Here is a 20040-nt window from a genome sequence, read left to right on the forward strand (position 1 = left end):
GAAGCCAAATATGGCAGCAGGCCTCCATTAGCCCTGCTTGATGCTGCTGGAACTCTAGACATGGGACCCAGGTGGTGTTGGTTTTATAGTGCCCTTGACTTGGTCTGAGCTATTCAGGTGCTTTATTATATCATGAATGTTAGAGAACAGTGTATGTTATATATTGCTGTATGGCTGAACTGTTCATTTTCTTGTTTTCTTTTTTGTAGACTTAGGTCAGGCATGATATATAGCTAGTAACCCTAATGGTTTCACAGCAAAGTAATATACAGTGGAGGGAGAGACATAACTGGGTAGTGTGGCATATAAATTATTTCAACACAATGAGCATACATAGTAAAACTCAAGGGAAATAGAGTTCAGAGAGGTTCTACTTCACATTTAAGTAGCGTATGATTTAGTGATGGTCACTTGCTACAGTGCTTAGATGTACTCTCTGGTGCCCCAGATGCATATACAGAACCTGGGTGGGAGAGGGAAGTATGTGTACAGGTATTACTCTTACACATACAGCAAGAACATCTTAACTGGAATTACCTGACTATTCTGAGCACTTTTAAGCAAAAGCACATTACTGGTTGTTGTGGGTTTTCCAGGCTGTGTGGCCATGGTCTGTTAGATCTTGTTCCTAATGTTTCACCTGCATCTATGGCTGGCATCTTCAGAGGTGTATCACAGAGGGAAGTCTACCAGACCACAGTCACACAGACCACGGCCAAGATCTACCAGACCATGGCCACACAGTCCGGAAAACCCACAACAACCAGTTGAATCCAGCCGTGAAAGCCTTCGACAATACAAAAGCACATTACTTTTGAAAAAATAAGTTCTGCCACTGCATGTGTGCCTTGCCCCTGAACTGTAGCATAGTTGGGGCTAAAATATGTGTGTTTGTTGATAGAGAGAAATCTTTGAGGTGGAGTGAATGTCTAAACTTCTTCAGAAAATGGTAACACAGAATTAGAGGCATCAGGAATAAAGGGCAAGATGAAAACATTAATTTTCTGTGTATATTTTTCTCCCAAAAATACTGAACAACAGTTTAACTTTTAGTTTAGCAATTATTTTAATCTCCCAAATTTCTTTCTTTTTTCCCTTCTAGCTCAGTGCTTCTTTGTTTATGAAGTACTAGGTTTAAAAGGCAGTTGGGTTTTTTTGTACTCGTGCATTATGCACAGATTTTGAGAGATTTAATTTTCCTGTGCAGGAGGTGGTGTTGACAATTCCTTTACATCAATAAATGCCGAACAGATGTCATGGTCTATGCCGGTGAGGGTGTTCAATGAATAAAACAGTATTTTGCAGGTTCATGCCACAGGTCCCCTATTGCAGTTCCACTGCTCTGCTGAAAAACTAAATGATTACTCTATCCCAATTCCCAACTCAAGGAAGGCTTATTTTGTCCAATTAACAATGCATGGAGTTGCCTTTGGAGTGAGGAAGCCACTGCACCTGCTCTCTGTTTGATGAAAAACATTTGTTTATATGAAATATTTAAATTCAAACTCCCCTCTCCAGCTGATAGGACGCAAAGTGGCTTACATCAGTTTAAAAACCGTTCACATCTCGAAAATCACAGAAATAAAAAGAAGGCAATAGCCACAGGCTGCCCTTATGAGCCATCAAAGGCCGTTTGGAAAAGCTCTGCTGTGAAGCCTCTAAAATCTTTGCACGAATTGTGCCTTCTTTGCAAATTCAAGGAGCACATCTGACAGCACTGGAGCAGCCACTGCAAAAGGATAAGCCCAAGCAGAAACAATTGTGACCAACATGAGTGGCGGAGCTACTAATAATTACATGATTAGGGCTGCCTTGTTAACATGTATGGTTGGAGGCACTAGCACAGATATGAGGCCCCAGGGTCATTAAAGAGTGTGGTCTGAAAAGAATGGAAACATATTGAAAGACTTTTCTGTAAAGGTAATAGGGTTATGCTCTTAAGGCAGTGGTTCCCAACCTGGGGTACCTGTGCTCCCAGGGGTATACATCAGAGTGTTTCAAGGTACGTGAAAAAAATTACAGACAGAAAATTACATAATAGGTTTGCTAGTATGGGGGTACAATTTTAAGAAAATGGGTTGCCAAAAGGTATGGGAGTAAAAAAAAATGGAACCACTTCCCTAAGGGAATGACTCAGAAAGGTGCTTATATAGGAAAAATTATTGTGGATTGTTTCACTGGGTATAGGATTTAGTATCTGTTTGTTGTGTGTAGAGGGCTTTTTATGAGACCCTGGAGCGCTTTTTATGAGACAGCCAATGCCTTAAACTGAGCTTGGTAACAATGGAGTGTCTGAGAAAAAGGAGTAATTTCGTATGCTGTGTCTAGCTCCTGCGAAGAGTTGAGCCACAGAGTTGGGGTTTACAAACTGATTTTGACAACAGGGCAATGTACAGTGCATTACTGTGGTCTAGTCTCAATGTTACCGTGGTGTGACCTTGGGCAGGTCAAGGGTAGTAAGGGAAGCCCATCTTACGAGCTATGCTAAGCTGGAAGAAAACCACTTAAGCAGATGCATTAACTTGATTTTCTAGTAAAAAAGCTGAATCCGGTATGCCTCTGGGCTTTTAATTTTTTCAGCAAGGGTCAGTTGAGCTCCACTGAAAGTGAGGAGAACAATATCCCTCAAGACCTCTGCCTTCCCAATAGGCATTACCTCTATTTTGTCAGGGTTGAATTTCAATTTGTTCACTTTTACAGCCCCATCCAAAGGGTGTGTGTGAATCCACCTGTGTGTCGTGGCCTGCTGAGTGCACAGGAGTTCCAGGTTACAGCCGGCTAGCAGAAGCAGGCAGAGAGAGGGGAGGGGCTTACTTCAAGTTTTGAGGAAAAGCAGTCCAGTGCAAGCCATAAAAGCCAAGCAAGGGGCAGGTCAGTCAATCCGGTCCGGGTCCACAAATCCAAAATGTTCAATCTGAGAGCAGGTGCTGCAGAAACTGTCAGGCTGTTTCCCAAAGGTGCTCCTGCAACTCTTACTGTTCGCAGCTGCCTCTCCTATGTCTGCATTCCTGCTCAGTCTGAATCCTGAGATGATTCACAACCGTCCCTTTGGCGTCTCAGGGCTTCCAAATGGGCACTGTGTCTTTTGGCATGGAGTGCCTGATGGCCACAATGACTGAGCTGCCTTACAGAAACAAGTGAGTTGGGAGGAGTTGGGAGGACTGTCTGCCCTGTCTTCCTGCTCTTGGCTTGGGCCAGCACTGTCTTCCACCTGTGTGACTTTTGTCTGTTTATGGGATTCAACCAACTGTGGCTTTGGAGATTCAGCCAGCTGGGACTCCCCATGCTGCCAGAAAGCTTCTATGGGAGTGGTGGAGTGGCATAGCCATGGCACTGCAGCTGGCCCCTAGGATGGGACTGTTAGCCAGTTAACCAGTAACATTATCTTATACTGATGCAATACCAGTTTTCTGTATTCTCATGATGATGTTATGCCATATTCTGCATTGTATCTGCATTTTGAATCACATCTGATATTCTATGCCTGTTTCAGATTTATGTATTCCTAGTCATAGTACATTGCTTATTAGTACATTGCACTAGCCTCTAGGGCACTGCTTAGATGTCTCATCCTGTCACTCATATCTGTTTACTCTGCATAATCTGTTTTATGTCTCTTTGAGAAAGACAGACTATAAACATAAAAATAGTAAATAAATTGTGCAAATTGAGAAGAGAATGGTTACTGGCTGAATGGTGCCTCCCGGGGCTTCAGGACTGAACTTGCCTTTTCCAGCTACCCCCTGGGTTAGTGTGGCAATTTGATGAGTATTCAATGCAAGACCAAAAAAGAGCTGAGTCTGTAACTCTTCAGACTCTCCCCAAAGAGGTCTGAGGTGGAAGGCTGTGTAAGGGCCAGAGAATAACACATGATCTGCTGTGTCCTGTCCAATGTTTTAATAGTCCTTGGTAAGAGGATAGTGGTGGTGGTGGTGGTGGTGGTGGTGGTACCCCAGCTAATTGTGATACTACCCCATGACTCCAAGACTAGAACCAACTGTTGACTTATCTCTCTACCAAAGGTGATGTGACAAGAATATGTTTAAATACTACAAAAGTTTCATCGCATATCACCTAGGGCTAGTTGAGGTAACATTGAGGTAACTAAAACATTGTTTTAGAAGAAAAACAACCCAGCCAAACCTTTGCCTGAATATCTTATAGTATTTATGTGTGTTGTTCATTCTTTGAATACTGCAAGGCACAATCTGCCTGATCATTTCTAAGCACTGTGCAAATTAGAAGAAGAGACTATTTGGGAGGCTTTTTGGTGATGTCCCAAGGATCTTGGAATTCTTTCACAGACACCAAGATGAATGACATCTTTTTGTACTTACTGTTAAAAAAAACCAAATCACTAACAGCAGGAGTGGAGAGTCAAATCTGCCAGTGCCTGGCTCCCAGATCTCTGTTGGTGCTTCTGCACTGGCTTGGTATGGTGGCGGCATGGCAAGGGCATTCCTGGGGGTAGATCTGACCTTAGTTGGCTTCCCCTGCCCGTTTAGCCCCTCAGCAGGCGTGGCCCCAGGTGTGGGGATATGCCACATTTTCTGAAGTGTAACTCCATTTTCCCCTATGGGGGATTATCAGGGCTTTATAAAAAACTTTTTGGATTTCCCATGCTGTGGGAAAGCACTTTGGCTCACCAGGCCAGTCTGGATTGGGCTGCCCAAGTAACATGTATTATCATGATATGCAAATCAGATTTTTCTGAATGGAAGTCATAGATTAGTTGACATTTCTCTGTGTGTATGACTTGAATTGATATAAAAATCCCCATATGTTGTTTGAAACAATAACCTCCAAAATAACATGTAAAATATTACTTACTGTGACATGATTAAGAGATGGTAGTTACTCTGAGAAGTTTACCGCTTGTTTTTGCAGTAGCTATAGAATTAATTTTCACATGTTTGTATTTTCCAATGACTTTCTTAGAAAAGAAAATTACTTTTTTCAATAAAAGATAAAGTCTCTGAAGATTTTTGATCTGGTTTTCTGGCTTCAGAACAAAACTCACAATTATCTCATTTTGTTCTACAAGATTTCAGGTTGATAGATAGTGTTTAATAGTTAATATCTTGGAGATATCTTGTGGTAAATGAGATTCAGACACGTGTTATCTACTCTTGTGGTATTGGAAAATAGGAAAGCTACTGTTGTCATAAAGTGTTTATGGGTTGATTATATCTATAAGCTGCTATTTCATGCATTGCTTTTTCTGTGCGAGGAGATACCAGAAAAAGTCAGGGTGTCTTATATTGAGAAACGTGTATTTGACCCCTTCCGCACATGCAGAATAATGCACTTTCAATCCACTTTCAATGCACTTTAAAGCTGGATTTTACTGTGCGGAGTAGCAAAATCCACTTGCAAACAATTGTGGAAATGGATTGAAAGTGCATTGTTCTGCATGTGCGGAAGGGGCCTTTGTGAATCATCAGTCCATGGTGATTTTCTTCTGTGTGTTTTCTTTTAATTATCTTTGCTGTTTGGATTTTTTCAGGGTCAGTTGAAACTACTGGATTTTCAATGTATAAATATGCAGCAAAAATGTTGTGCAGAAATACCTAGTGCTTGATTATTTGATTATGACTTTATTATGATAAACTGCTTGCAAAAAATATACATGCTCTCTTGACATTCTTAGCAGTCTTACTAGGGAATTCTATCCTGCTATTCCTTTTTTTGCATTCAGTCAAAATAATGTGACTGGGTTTTTTTTAGCTTGAAGTGTCAATATTTACTGTAAGTAAACTCAAAGTATTTACTTAGGTGCTATGTTTAAAAGGAGACTGTGAATATTATACTAGGAAAGTACAGTGATGAATTTTCATCAAACAATTTTGAATTTAACCTGAGTACTCAAGTTCAGAAGTCTGAAAAATAATAGTATCCCACATTTTTAGGTGACACACAAATGACTGCTCTCCTTTGTTATAAATTCATTACTGAATACAATTTTGATACTTCTGAAACAAAACTTTTGTGTTTAAATGCTAATACATTTCATTCTTATTTTATGTCTTTCTCATAGGAATAATGTCAGATCATCAGTTTGGAAATCAGTTCATGTGCAGTGTAGTCGCATCACATGTAAGCCATTTACCAACAACAAATCTCAGTTTTGTTTGGATTGCCCCACCTGCAGGAACTGGCTGTGTGAATTTTATGTAAGTATCTAATGCTATTATAGATAAAATGCTAAGCTAAGGTTCTTTCCCTTCAGCATATCTTCTGAAAGACCCATGTATGGATTGGATCTAAAGATGCCCTTCCACCAATTTTGATTATAGGATAATTGTTCCGTTCATAAAAAGATAATATGAATGTACGAGGTCCTTCCTTGAAGTGGAGTCTTCTTCTGTGAACATAAGACTCCTCCATGAGTGGAAGGGTACTTTTGGATCCAAATCTACGAAAATAATGTGCAAAATTATAAATCTCAGTGTACATGAGTTATCTTTGAGGACCTTAATTCAGTAGGAAGTCATAGAGTTGCTAAAGATCAAAAGGCCATCTGGTCCAAATTACTGAATGGTAGAACTGTCTTTCTACTACACTATTCTGTGCATATTTGTGTATCTAACATTTCACAAAAATTTTAATTACCTTTATTTTCTCTCTCTCTCTCTCTCTCTCTTGACTTCTTTCAAGAAAGTCCACTTTGTCTGTGCTTTCTCTTGGTTTCTTCAGTGTCCTCTATCTGGACTCTACTTTCTGTAACACCTTAGACTTAATGTTCTTTATACACCTTAGACTTTTATACTCCTTATACACCTTAGACATAAGAGATATTGCAGCCTTCCAGCCTCCACATAGTTACATTCCAAAAATTACCCCTAGTTTCTCTGGTAAACACCATAGAGCCTAGAGGAGTTAGCCGAGAGAGTCACTTGAAAGTGCTATGATATCCTCCCCAGGGAAAAAGAAGAATGTGCTGTCAAGTTGCAACCAACTCATGATGACCTCAACCATGGAGTATTCAAGGCAAGAGATGATCAGGGATAGTTTGCCACCAGCTTCCTTCCCAGGGACCACTTTCAAAATCTCCTAGTATTCATTGACGTAGTATCGGTAACACTATATGACAAGATGTGGTTGTTTTCATGCCTACAAATCAGGATTTTAAATTCAGATTAAAATCTGGATTGAAATACTGGTTTTGGGGAGAACTAGTTTTTCATTTTGTCCAGTTTGGAGGTCATATCAAAGAGCAGACTTTCAGGGAACCAGGAAGTCTTCAGTATCAGACATTTGTGACCAGAGTGTGGAGGTGGAGGCTAAGCAGTCCTAAGGCTTCTCAATAATTGGACTATTTGACTCCCCATACATTACTTTCCTATTTTCCTTGTCTTTTATCTATGCTTCCTCCTGCATGTTTTATCAGCTGACAGCTTTATTTTGATGCTCTCCAGATTGCAAGGGTTGGCATAAAGCACAATAAATCTTGCCTCCAAGTGTCATCAAATCTACATAGATAGCAAGTCTTATCTTATGGAACTCAGTTTATGCCAGAAAAAAAAATCTGTATATTCTGCTTTTGATTAATTTGTTTTTTTATAGATACAAATACTTTTTGTTTGTTTTTGCTACATTTTGCATGTTAAGTTAAATGTAATGCTCAGTTTGCTCAGTGTGCTAGAATATGGACCGTATTTATGTCTGTGCTTCCTCCACAAACACAACTCTCTTCATGCACACTCTTGTTTTTAGGGTGATTTCCAAAGAAACTATCACAATTACAGCACAGCTGAAAGAACTATGTTCAGCCTACTTTGTTTATAAATGCAGCAACAGACAGATTATATCATCATTATATAGCCAAAAATTGCAGTCCTTTTGAGGATTGGTGGGAGGCCTCTTTTGTTCTGCATCAGTTTTTCTAGTAGTCAGAATACATTTTGCTGTGGTAGCTGAGTGCCTTTTTCCCTACTGTAAAAAGAATGGAAATAATAAAAATATTCATATTTATTCTTTATTTAAAAATAAAAAGTAATGTTGTTTAGGAATATATATGCATGTAGTGAACTAAAATGAAGAAGAAGAAGGAGACTTTATTTACAGTCAATGACCAAATATGAACTAAAATGACTGCTCTGAAGTAGACTAAAATGTAGTGGACTAAAATTACCTATTGTCTTCCTCTATTGGGCTACGTTAAGGCATTTTGTCAAATGTTATGTGAAACACTGCACTGGTAGCAAAATCATATTTTTGCTTCATGAAAATAAGCAATGATCCTTTCAAGCTGTGGGACTTCACTCTAGTCCTAATGATAACAGTAAAGTTTTCATGCTTTTATTGTTAAGAACACTGTTTAGATTAAAAAAACCTCTTAAGATAAATTGAACTATATGGACTGATCAGGGGGAGCACTTGCGTTCAGAGGCATTGCGTTACACATGAACAATTTCAGTGTTTCTGTCTGCAGTAACTTAGGCTGTATAGAAATAACTTACATCCCATTTCAGAAGGCTGCAGCAGCCAGGGATGGTGCTGCACTGCTCCGTCTCCAGAGTGGTTCCAGGTAGCACAGGAAGGCAACAAAACTGGGGAAAACCCCGGCTACCTGAAAAACTCTTGAGGTGGTACAAAGACCTGCGCACGCCCTGACTACCAGAGCCCACTGGATTGGGATGTAAATTATGCTGGCCATCAGGGTTGGGCTGCTGTCAATTTTTTGAGGATAAGTTTCATTGAAGTAAGGATAGTTCATTTGGGGGTATATATATTTTACTTATTTATTTAGGAAATTTCCTTTCCAGTTTTATGTTTGTATATGTCTTTGTATATAATGTGCACAAAAAGAAGAATAAAAATAAAATTAAACTAAAACTTAATTAGGTCTGGCAGTAGCAATTAAAAGCATAGGTTCAGATTGACTAGAGATTTCTGCAGATGGAATGGATATCCATCTGAATAATGAGACTCCCCCACAGCATAGCAAAATACCCTTAGCAGAAAACAAACAGCTTTGTAGGGAGTGAGAGGCTTGCTGCAGAAGGGAGAAATCAGTGAAAGTCTTGCCCCCCTTTTTCTTGCAGATATTCTCTGTAGAATCCAACCTATGGATAAAACAGCAACAAGGTAGAATAGAAGGATTCCTAAATGTCATTAAAAGCATGGGAAAATAGGATGGGCTTTGATTGGCCACTAAATGTTAACAAAGATTGCACCAAACAAACTTAAGGAAACAGTTCCAAAGCTTGGACCGCACTACAGAAAAGACCTTCTCTCCATTAGCAGCTTACCTTACTTCAGAAAGTATATGTGTGTTGGGGGGTACAGTCTTAACTGATGGATGTGTTCATGCTGAAGAATATCCCTGAGATAACCCAGCTGTTTAGGGCTTTAAAGATTAATACCAGCCTTTTAAACAGAGTCTGGAAATGAATTGGAAGTGAGTAGAAATCTTTTTAACACTGGGGTGATTTGTTCATTTTAGCTGGTCCCTGTGAACATCTGGCCATCACATTTTGCACCAGTTGAATTCTCTGAACACTGTGGAGAGGCATCCACACAATACCACACATTATAGTAATCTGGTATGGATTTTATTGAATCGTGGGTAACTGTGGCCAAGTCATTTCTCTCCAAGAACGGATATAATTAATGCTACAGCCTTAGTTTATGAAAGACATGTTTCATTTGAAATGGGAGCTTATGGCTCCAAGAGCAGCTGGGGCCTAAATATGAGTATTGTTAAAAAGCAGAAATCCTACCGAGAAGCTGTTTGATGGAGAGGAGGCAGAGGGGATGCTGAATCCAGGCTTGATTCTCCTCTGAAGTGTTTGATTTCGGTTTTTAAAGCAGGCTGTGATTCTGTGGTCCCAGCTGTTTGCATGAAGTGGTGATTTGCAGTGCCACCCTAAACAGAGTTTTACCCTTCTAAACCCACTGAAACCGATGACTATAGGAGAGTGTAACTCTTGTTATGATGGAACTGTTTTCCACACTAATCTTTGGCATGAATGATACTGTGTTCATGGACAGATGTTGCTTCTGCACATATGAGAAAGTTAGGGCGTTTCCCCACTTACCTTCTGCCCCGCGCTACTCTCCCCAAGTAGCGTGGGGTCCCCCAGCACTCCCCATTACAGGGGTGGCAACAACGCAGCCGCCCTGCCGCTGCCGCTGTCACGCCCTCTCAGGGCGCAACATTTCTGGCACCTTTTGAAACGGCGCCTTTTGATGACGTGGGGAAGCCCAGGAGCGCGTCAGACATGACGCGCACTGGGAGTAGTGTGCAGCAACCACTCACCCAGGTAAGTGGGGAAACGACCTTAGTTCAAACAAAGTGTCTATGGTGTTTGTATTTTACTTCAAGAATGGGGTGCTGTGTGGTTTCCGGGCTGTATGGCTGTGTTCTAGCAGCATTCTCTACTGATGTTTCCTCTGAAATGAATGAATGATTGAATGAATTTTAAAAAGTGACTTTTGAAGGGAAATCTTATTGCAGTACCTAATAAAACTGAAAAACTAGAAAAGATTGAAGAATAGTATTTGGGAAGGGTGAGAGATGTTTATGAATGAGGGTTGGGGAGTAGTCTTCCTTCTTAACTTGGAAAAATATGACTCAGTAAATTATGAAAGAAGAGAGTTCTTCATCAAGTTCATTCATTTCTGACCTCTTAGCTGGCACAGATCACAAGCTTGCTAATTAGTCTTCATTAGTTTCTAATGCTCATGTTTATTCTTTGAGAACTGGACCGAAGCTGCCCATTTGCCCTTCAGAGCTTCCAGATATAACACCAAACCACAGTCCTACCCTGGGTTACATCACAGATCCTGGTTGTTTACAAAAACAAAGATTAGGAAGTATATGTGCAAACAGTTAAAAGGCAAAGACCTCTAATCAGTGGCATTCATTCAGAGATTAAATTCATTGTAAATGTGGTAATGTGCTTCATTAGCTAAAAACCGTGCTTTTAATGTTCAGCTTGAGCTGAGCAACATTAAATAAAGTGTCTTTCATCTGAGAAATGATTGTAGGTCATGACTGTGGTGTGCCTTTTTGAACTTTCTGTTAATCCTTTGATAGTCTCAGAAGAAGGAGTGTTTATTTTACATTAGCCAGACATGAGCTAAAGATGCTCCTTTTTTCTTGATATCTTGCTACTTTAATAAGAGCCAAGGGAAGGGTGCCTCAGAAATTAACAAGGATAATTTCTACCAAAGTGCTTTTTTGGGGGGTTTTTTGTTCTGTTTTGGGATCAGTTGCCCATTCACTTTTCTTCCAGTCCCCCCCACCATACTTTCTCCATGGTTTCTCAAACCACCTTTGATCTGATATTTCCTCATGACATGCAGTTGAATTGCTTTTGCTTTTCATCTGAAAGGTATGCATCTCTTCAAAAGAGGCTGCCAATATTTTTGCTGCTATTTTGTGTGGTGATTCCCATTCTAGCTTTCCCCGCAAAAGGTCTGTCATGTCAATATATCAATGTAATCTGTGTGTGCGTTTAATTATTTATTTCATATTTATTCCTTATAATGAAGCCCTGTGGTGGCATATAGGAGCCCTGTGGTGGCAGCCATCTTTGCCATAGCTTTTGCTCTCAATTGTTCTCCCTTTCATGCAGCAGAGATAGCAGAAGTGGCAAGGGAGGTGAGAGAAAGAAAGAATGCCTATAAACAGCCACGCTCAGCCCTGGTGGCAACTGGAAGGAGGTGGTGACTAGCTGGAGTGATCAGGAGCAGTGGTGGGTAAAAGGGTGAGACTAGCCAGTCTAGACCTCTCACAGGTGTTCCTTTCCCTAACCATAAGCAGCCCAAGGGACAGGAAAAGCCTGCAGCTGAGCTGGCAGCAACTGCGTGGATCTTGCTGGCTCTTCTCCCTTCACTACCAGCCGGGGACATATGGTGCTGACTAAGATTTTAAAAAGTGTTTTATAAGTGAATAAAAATGGATTAGAAAATTATCTCAAATCCCAGTTGCCACCTCACTTCAGAGAAAGATGAAGCACTGATGGAAAAACAACGCCTAAGGTAGCAACAGGAAAAGTTTTCGTGACCACGCATTTAGTTCCTTCCCCATGCTCAGTCTGCAGCATCTGGGAGAACTATATGTCCAGATTGCATAATTTCCCATATCATGACTGATCTGGGTAATGCTTGTGAAGGGAACAAGGAAACACTAGTTGTGTTGACTTCAGAACCTAGCTAAGTTCTACTTGAACTTGCAGCATAGAATTGACTCATACTCCTGCCTTTCAGAGCAGCCCTCACTCAAGATAATATATAGTTTCACCCATAATGTCAAAACCAAACAATGCATAATGATGAACAATTTATAATCAAGGCTAACAAGGCTAAAACCCAGTGCTCTAGGGGGAAAAACTGGCACCCAGGGCAAAATGGCGACCCTGCCCCTGCGTGCTCCCCCCCCCCCCACATGCCTCATTTACCTTTAAAAGTTAAAAGAGCAGCCTGTTCTAATCCGCGGGGTCTGCTCTCGGCCACGGGGGCAGCCTGAGGGAAGGGGAGGGGTGGGGGGAGCGATTCTCCGTCCCCATACCTGCACCCAGGGCGTTTGTCCCTCACACCCTGTGGTAGCTCTGCCTGTGCTAAAATCCCATCTAACATGCCTCAGATAGCTGTACAAATCACTGTTTACAGGATTTGATTTGCTAAAAAAAGGGAGTTGTATAAAAAAAGGAGTTGTTCTATTCGACCATTTAATTTTTTTGTGTTTGCAAATGTTCAGGGCAAGGTGAATGTTTAAGGGCACAATCCTTTTTCCATGCATAATATAGGAAAACCCAAACATTGTGGTTCATGTGTGCTGTTCACAATTGATAGCACATAGTGACACTGCTGGAAGCTATGACTGCAGAGTCCTTGCTGAAATGAGTTCCTCTTTCAGCAATATATCATGCCTATATAAGCATGGAAATCTACACAGAGAACTATCCTTAGTGCTTTTCAATTAAATATAGCTATTTGTATTTGGTACTTTGTGTTCAGATTTGCTTGTCATTGGCAATGAATTGTTTAATTGGCAGTGATGCTCAAGCGGAGAGATACTTTAGATTGTTAGAGCTTGGTGCTTTGCTCAGTGGTTTGCAGAAATGATTTAACTGACTTAAATGGCTAAAGAAAACTGTGTTTGATACTCCTGGTGAGTTCACTGTAGAGATTGTGATAACTACATCATGAAGGAATTTTTCCATTTCCAATTACAAACATATATCTGTAATGGGAATTTTCATCCTACATTTTCAGAATATTTGTAATTTTTAATTAGTCACTAAAGTTGATTCCACTTATGATGTTTAAAGTGGTGTTAAATATCTTGAACTGGGAATATAGCAAAGAGATTTTCTCAAGATGTATTTGGATGATATATTCTTTTTAGTTTTTTGGGGGGTTTACAAAGGAATGAGTGCCAAATGTGCATAGATTTGAGGGGATTTTCTCCAGAATCTCAAGCTGTTTTTTAAACTTTGTTTTGGGAGATTCTGAAGTTCTTTGGAGGACTATCAGGAGTCCCTCAATGATAAGATCAGTAACTGTCAGAACTGCAGAGTGTATAGGGATAGAATTAAGCATTTCAGAGCAAAGGTTTGTTTCCTGGAAGTGCTATCAGAATCTCGCAAAACTCTGTGTTTTTCAGGTGATTGCTGTCAAGGTGCAACAGAACTTTCTCTTTTTTTCTGGAAATGACATCACACCATTGGGCCAACCACCACCACAGGGGACCAACAATCCTAGCCCATGCTGAGGCTATTTTCACTGATTTGAGAGCTCTGGAGAGATCTCAATTGTTGCACGGCTGATAAATATGTCTCATCATTAGGGTTTTTCCTTTAAATGTGATGAAAAATTCTTTGATTTATTTATTTATTTATTTATTTATTTATTTATTTATTTATTTATTTATTTATTTATTTATTTACCACCCTCCCCGAAGGTTCAGGGTGGTGTCCATCAATAATAAACAATTTAAAACATCATATGTGTTTTTAAATCTACAATCTTATATATCCATGCTTTGGATTAAACTCCACTGAAATCAGTAGAGGTACATACCTCCAAGCAAATGTGCATATAATTGAACTAAACATTTCCGTTTCTAAGTGTGTGAGATAAGTGCATGCTTAACTTTCCAACTGGAATCAATTAACCTTAGTACTCAGCCAGATTATGTTAAGTTTTTGTTGCAGAGTTGTCAATGCAGATTTGTATAATGCACACGTAAAAACATTTTATGATTCTGCATGAATTAAAAAATACAACTGAACCAAAGATGCAGTAGAAGAAAGCAAGTATGGTGTAGAGGTTAAGACCATGTGGCCTCTAATTTGGAGTACCAGATTTGATTCCCCATCCTCCACATTAATAGTGGACTCTAATTTGGTGAATAAGGCTTGTTTCCCCACTTTTCCACATGAAACCTGCTGCGTGACCTTGAGCTAGTCACAGCTCTCAGCTGCACCTACCTCACTCTCTCAGCCCCACCTACCTCACAAGATGTCTGTTGTGAGAGAAAGGGAAGCAGTTTGTAAGCCGATTTGAGACTCCTTATGGTTGGAAAAAACAGTATAAATCTTCCTCCCGCTCTTCTTCAATAAGAGTCATGGTGAACTCAGTTTTTAGGAAAAGAATGAAATATTTCTCTTGTATAACCTTATTGGTAGCACTTCCTAATAATAGAATTGCTATGTTGGTAATGTGTTTTCAAACATTTCTGACTGCAGTAAAAGTCAGATAATCACTTCTGGATATGTAATTTGTGTGTCTGTGTCTAAAATTGTTTCTGGTAACATGGCAATTGTGTTAACAGATGAATCTGTAAAATAATATGTAACATTAATGGAGAAGCTTAAAACATTTATAGAAACATTCAGCAAAGTTACAGTCTGCTCAGCTACTTTTAACTGGTGAAAAAGTGACATGCTGTCTGAACAAACCACATTTTCTTGGTAAACTACTCAAACTGGTCTGCCTCTTCAGTTTGTTAAAAATAATAAGGTAAATATTCCTTTGAAGAATTGTTTAAATAATGCTGTTAATATCTCACATATGAAGAATGCAAGAGCCCATTGCCCAGAAGTCATTTCCTTTTCTTAAATATTTTGGAAACGATTATGCTTAGTCAGTGCCAAAGAAAAGCACAAGGTATCAACTCACTTTTCATTATTATTTCAGGTACTGCATTTCTGAAAGCAGAGGCCTATTGTGTGGAAAGTCTGTGAGCTGGGGTGTCAGTTGAGCCTTCCAGGTTCCTGTTTAAATCTACTGAGAGACATGTAAGAGGACAGAGGGGAAATGGTTCTCATGCATAGGTCCCCTTTATTTACTCCTAATACATAGGTGTCAAACTCGTGTCCCTCCAGATGTTATGGACTACAGTTCCCATCATCCCCTGCCAGCACATTGCCCTCATTTTTTTGGGAGGGTTCAAGTAAGGGTTTCGTGGGATGCCTATGTTAGGAAATAACTGCTGTTTTAACTGTATTTATGAGAATTGTATTAGGATGATTTTATATATGATGTTTTTATGTTGTACACCGCCCTGAGCCCTTCGGGGATAGGGCGGTATATCAAATCAAATCAAATCAAATCAAATCAAATCAAATCAAATCAAATCAAATCAATAAATAATAATAGTAATAGTAATAACAACAACAACAACAGCAATAATAATAATAGTCCATAACATCTGGAGGGCCGTGAGTTTGACACCTATGTCCCAATATTACTTAAATTTAAGTACTATCAAGCTGCCTGTAGTCCACTGGGAGCCAGTGTAGTCTTATGGTTAAAGTATCAGACTAGAATCTAGGAGACTAAAGTTCAAACTCCCATTCGTCTGAGAAGCTCACTTGGAGATCTTGGCCTAGTCACTTTGTCTTAGCCTTTTATGTTACATAGAGTTCCCATATGACTGCTGAAGATAGGAGATGCCCCACCCTCCTGTAGATGTTGCAGCTGAAGTGTCAGTTGACATCAGCAGAAAGATTTTTTTAAAAAAAATTGCTGTCAGTGACAGTGTGACATCACTTAATGATATTTCCAGCTATTCCTAGGGAGACATGCCTAGAAACAACACCAAACAACATCACCACCACCCCATTGCTTGCCAGACTGGGACTGGCAATCCTAATTCCACCCTGAGCTCCTGGAAGAAGGGCAAGATTAAAATGTTAGATACATTAATAGATGTGTCTCAAAATTTCAGACTATAACAAATCTGCAAAAAAGGATCAGCCAACTCCAGACTACTTGCTGGAGTCCTCAACCTTTTTGAGTCTGTGGGCACCATCTAAATTTTGGCAATGAGCTATTGATTGCCACACCAAAATGACTGCCACAGGAGCTGGACTCAACATCAAAATATCAAAGTTATGCATAATTCTGATAGCTGCTCTTCAGCATGAGAGCTAGCATAATATATTGGATAATGAAGTTCCTTTAGTTATGATGCTGATTACATGTAGCAGACAAGTATCACAAATGTTGTTTATAACCCTTTCTTAGAGCAAAAATAAGATCAGAATGAAAATATGTCCCCAAGAATAATGCAGGTTTACACAAGCTTAAGGAAATTGTGAATTTGAAATTTCTGGACCACTTAAAAATATAAACAATCACAGACCATTTTTATGAACTGCTAGGCCAGTATGTCTGTGCTGGGTACAAAAATGGTTACACTGGCAAAATGTTAATACTGCTGACATTCCTCTGCTATATTTCAGCAAAAAAAAAAATCCAAGACACAATACCAGTGTAGGAGGCATATAACTAAGTTCTCATCTTAGTAACTGCTATTTCAGTGCCATACTATTCAATTACCTTAATTGACTATGCAGCTAGAACCTTGAAATTCTCACACAGAACATATTATGGTTGCCCGGTGCAATTCACACTATATAGAAATAGCACCTGCTTAGATCAATGTATTTCCAAGTTCGTTGTAGAAAAGTGATATGTTAACATTGTTTAGTCTACACTATTAAAGCATGGTGAACATTTTGTCAGGCAAAACGTACATTTAGGCTGCGGCTGCACAAATGCATAGAGAGTATGACTGATGTTTTTATAAATCCATTTCAAAGGATAATAGCTTTGGGATATATGTATACCCTGCTCTCAAAGGACTAGTAATTTCACATGAATAGAGAGTAGAGCAAACACTTGAGATAGTAATAAGCTTAAAACCGAGATTGTAGCCTTCAGTGGTTCTCCTATCATTCTTATGTCATTGCTTTTTCAATTAATTATTGGTATAATGGTTTATTTCCTTTTCTGAATGGAAACATAAAATAAAAAGTTCTGTTAGTGGCAGATACATGCTTTTATTTGTGGTGATTAATTTTTTTTAATTTTTGCTATCGAAAAACAACCTTGACTGGTTTCAAAAGTTACTCCTTCTGTGGTTTTTCCTATCTGTCTTTTTGTAAGTGTATTTCTAATGGTTAGCTAAACTATGTATATTTTCTCTGATAGCAATCAATATTTTTCTTTATAAAAGTATTCTTAAGTACCAAACCATGGTGCTACTAACTGTCATGCATTTCCCATTAAAGATGTTTTCCTACCCACATTTCTGGTTTTAAACTGAGCCTATTAGCAATGTACAACTTGAAAAATAGGCATTTTTAAGATCTGGCTATCAGAAAGTAAAAAAATATTGATATTCCAAATTTTTCAGGTTTCAAATGCTGGTTTGGTGTTCAGATCAGTTTTTTGTCTGGGATTTTCAAGCTCAACAACGTGAGGGTGGAGGGGCAGTTTTGGAAGCCCAACAGAACCATCTGCAATGTACAGATGCCAGCAGAACCCAGTGCAACTGTGGCAGTGCAACTGTGGCACTAATATCAAACCAGAGAATCATGGACAGCAGAACAAACCCAAACTGGAGGGAGGTATTTCTCAAGTGCAACAATTGAAAAAACAACAACAACATTTTAATAACAGGCTCCGATGGTGGTGGGATTCAAACAGTGGCGGCGCCGCACACACGCACCTCCAGTTCCTATTGGGCAGGGAGGTTGCTTTAGTAACCCCTTCTCGGCACTCAGAAAAAATTAGCAACCACTTCTAGAAAAGTGGTGAGAACTGGTTGGATCCCACCTCTGCCTTGAACCCATCAAAAAGTAACTCTGACAAAGAAAACTGACAAACCAATTTGAAACTGTCAAGTTTCAGTTTGACTAGTTTCAGATTTGAAACTAATCTTTTTAGACCTTTCAGTTAGGGATGTAAGAGACCTAATTACCCTAAATAATTGCACTGGGCATGAGCTAGCAGATGCAATGAAGACAGCATAGAACTTCTTCTTTGTGGCTTTCACTGCCATCTCTTAGGATTTCATAAATGACATAAGATGTTCTTGCAGATTCCTCACGAGTTTGCCACTAAACTCACTCTAGTCATCTTAGTTTCCATTTCATCAGCTACAGCTAATTTGAGATCAGATTTTGACTGTACGCAAACCAAGGCTTGGGTTTATACCCAAAATCTGTTTTTTAAATTTCACCCAAGAACATCAGTGCTTATGGAAAGGTTTATGGAATTACTTAGCAGAATCTTAAAATCCAAGGAAAAACTTCTTCAATGTCTCAAACTCAGTGGCGTCCCGCTAATGGAGACATGGGTATCCCATGTCCCCAGGTGCACGTTGTTTTGTCATTTGGAGGGGGAGGCGCCAGATGCCAGCCAGGTCCCTGCGCCTGGCCTCTCTGGCAGCACAAAAACCCAGCTGGTACCTGGCAGCTCCACCCATGCCAGGGTGCCACTTGCTGGCTGAGCTAATTGCTATGGCCACAGGCAGGCTTCCCCCCCCCCCCCCAGGGAGGCCAGGGGAGGCCAGGAGCTGGCTTACAGCTGCAGCGCCCACCCAAGTCAAGAGCCCAGCCCCCAGCCTCCCTGTAGGCTGGCTCCTGCCCTCCCCAGGCCCTGGGGTGGACGGGATCTGGCCTGCAGGGACGCCGGGGGTGGGGTTCATGGTGAGCAGCCCAGGTGGATACTGTTGTGGCAGGCCGGCCGGCCCAGAACCCAGTCTGCCACCACAGCACCCATCTGAGCTGCCTGTCCAAGCTCTACCCTCCCCACCCTTCCTGCTGGCTCCCATAAGTGGGGCATGGGAGAGGGGCAGGGGGAGCAGGGCAGGGGGCACAGGTAGCCGGTCATGCCCCCGGGCACCATTTAGGCCCGGTATGCCACTGGTCAAACTGTTATACAGAAGATAAAACGGTAACAATTTCCATGTTATATCACATAGATGGCTTTTGCAGAACAGTTGAAGTGGTTATCAAAGTAACTTGAATGATAATTTCTGTGTCCTCAAGTACACATGGAGGCATAAAGTCTGATCCTATTTAGGGCAAAATATGTGCATTTGCTAAATGGGGAGATGGTTGCTACAAGGTTTTTCTGACTATGGATGAAAGCTCGCACTCTTTCGTTTTAGTTACTGCCATGCATTGTCCAGAAACCCAGTAGTTATGCTGGCTTCCTACCAAACCTGGCAACACAGTACTTTTACATTCGTGAATCAAATTTAGATGAAAAATTACAATTCCTCATCTTGAAAGTCATTTGCTGCTCATTTTATGAGCCTCAAGATGCCATTTGCAGCTTATGATAACACAGCCAACTGAAGCATCTGCTAGGGAAGAGATTATTTTAATTATGGACTCAATGTCTTGCTTTTCTATAAGTGATCCCCTGAGAACAGCTTAGTGCTAAATTAGAGGTGCTGTCATGCACATTAAAACCTAGAAGTTCAACTCGGAGGTCACAAAAACTGAGAAGAGGACTACATGCTTGTAAGTCTGGTTATTTTGTACCCTGTTCTCAATAGCAACAATAACAAAATGTTAAAATAAAACAATAATCTTTGCAACTTTCAGTTTTAGGTTGAAAATGAAGCCAGAAAGGCACTACACTTTTAAAAATACATGAACAGAGAAAATGGTCAAGTAATATGTAATGGGAAGCTTTGTTTACTGGCTTTGGACCTGGCCAAGTTCAATAACTTATAGAAATTACTGGGTGAACAATGACTTTTGGAAAGGAAGGCTATGTGCA

The 20040-nt window shown here is 40.1% G+C and overlaps 1 protein-coding gene across 2 annotated transcripts in view; it reads left to right on the forward strand.

Moving 5' to 3' along the window:
• RELN (reelin) overlaps positions 1-20040 on the forward strand; it is a 370687-nt gene that overhangs the window by 98636 nt on the left and 252011 nt on the right. For both annotated transcript variants that reach the window (XM_048499920.1, XM_048499921.1), the window contains exon 3: positions 6038-6173. In XM_048499920.1, the coding sequence (XP_048355877.1) occupies positions 6038-6173 (136 nt within the window). The remainder of the gene's footprint in view (positions 1-6037; positions 6174-20040) is intronic.

The sequence above is a fragment of the Sphaerodactylus townsendi genome, linkage group LG06 (assembly GCF_021028975.2).
Source record: "Sphaerodactylus townsendi isolate TG3544 linkage group LG06, MPM_Stown_v2.3, whole genome shotgun sequence".
Classification (NCBI taxonomy): Eukaryota; Metazoa; Chordata; class Lepidosauria; order Squamata; family Sphaerodactylidae; genus Sphaerodactylus; species Sphaerodactylus townsendi.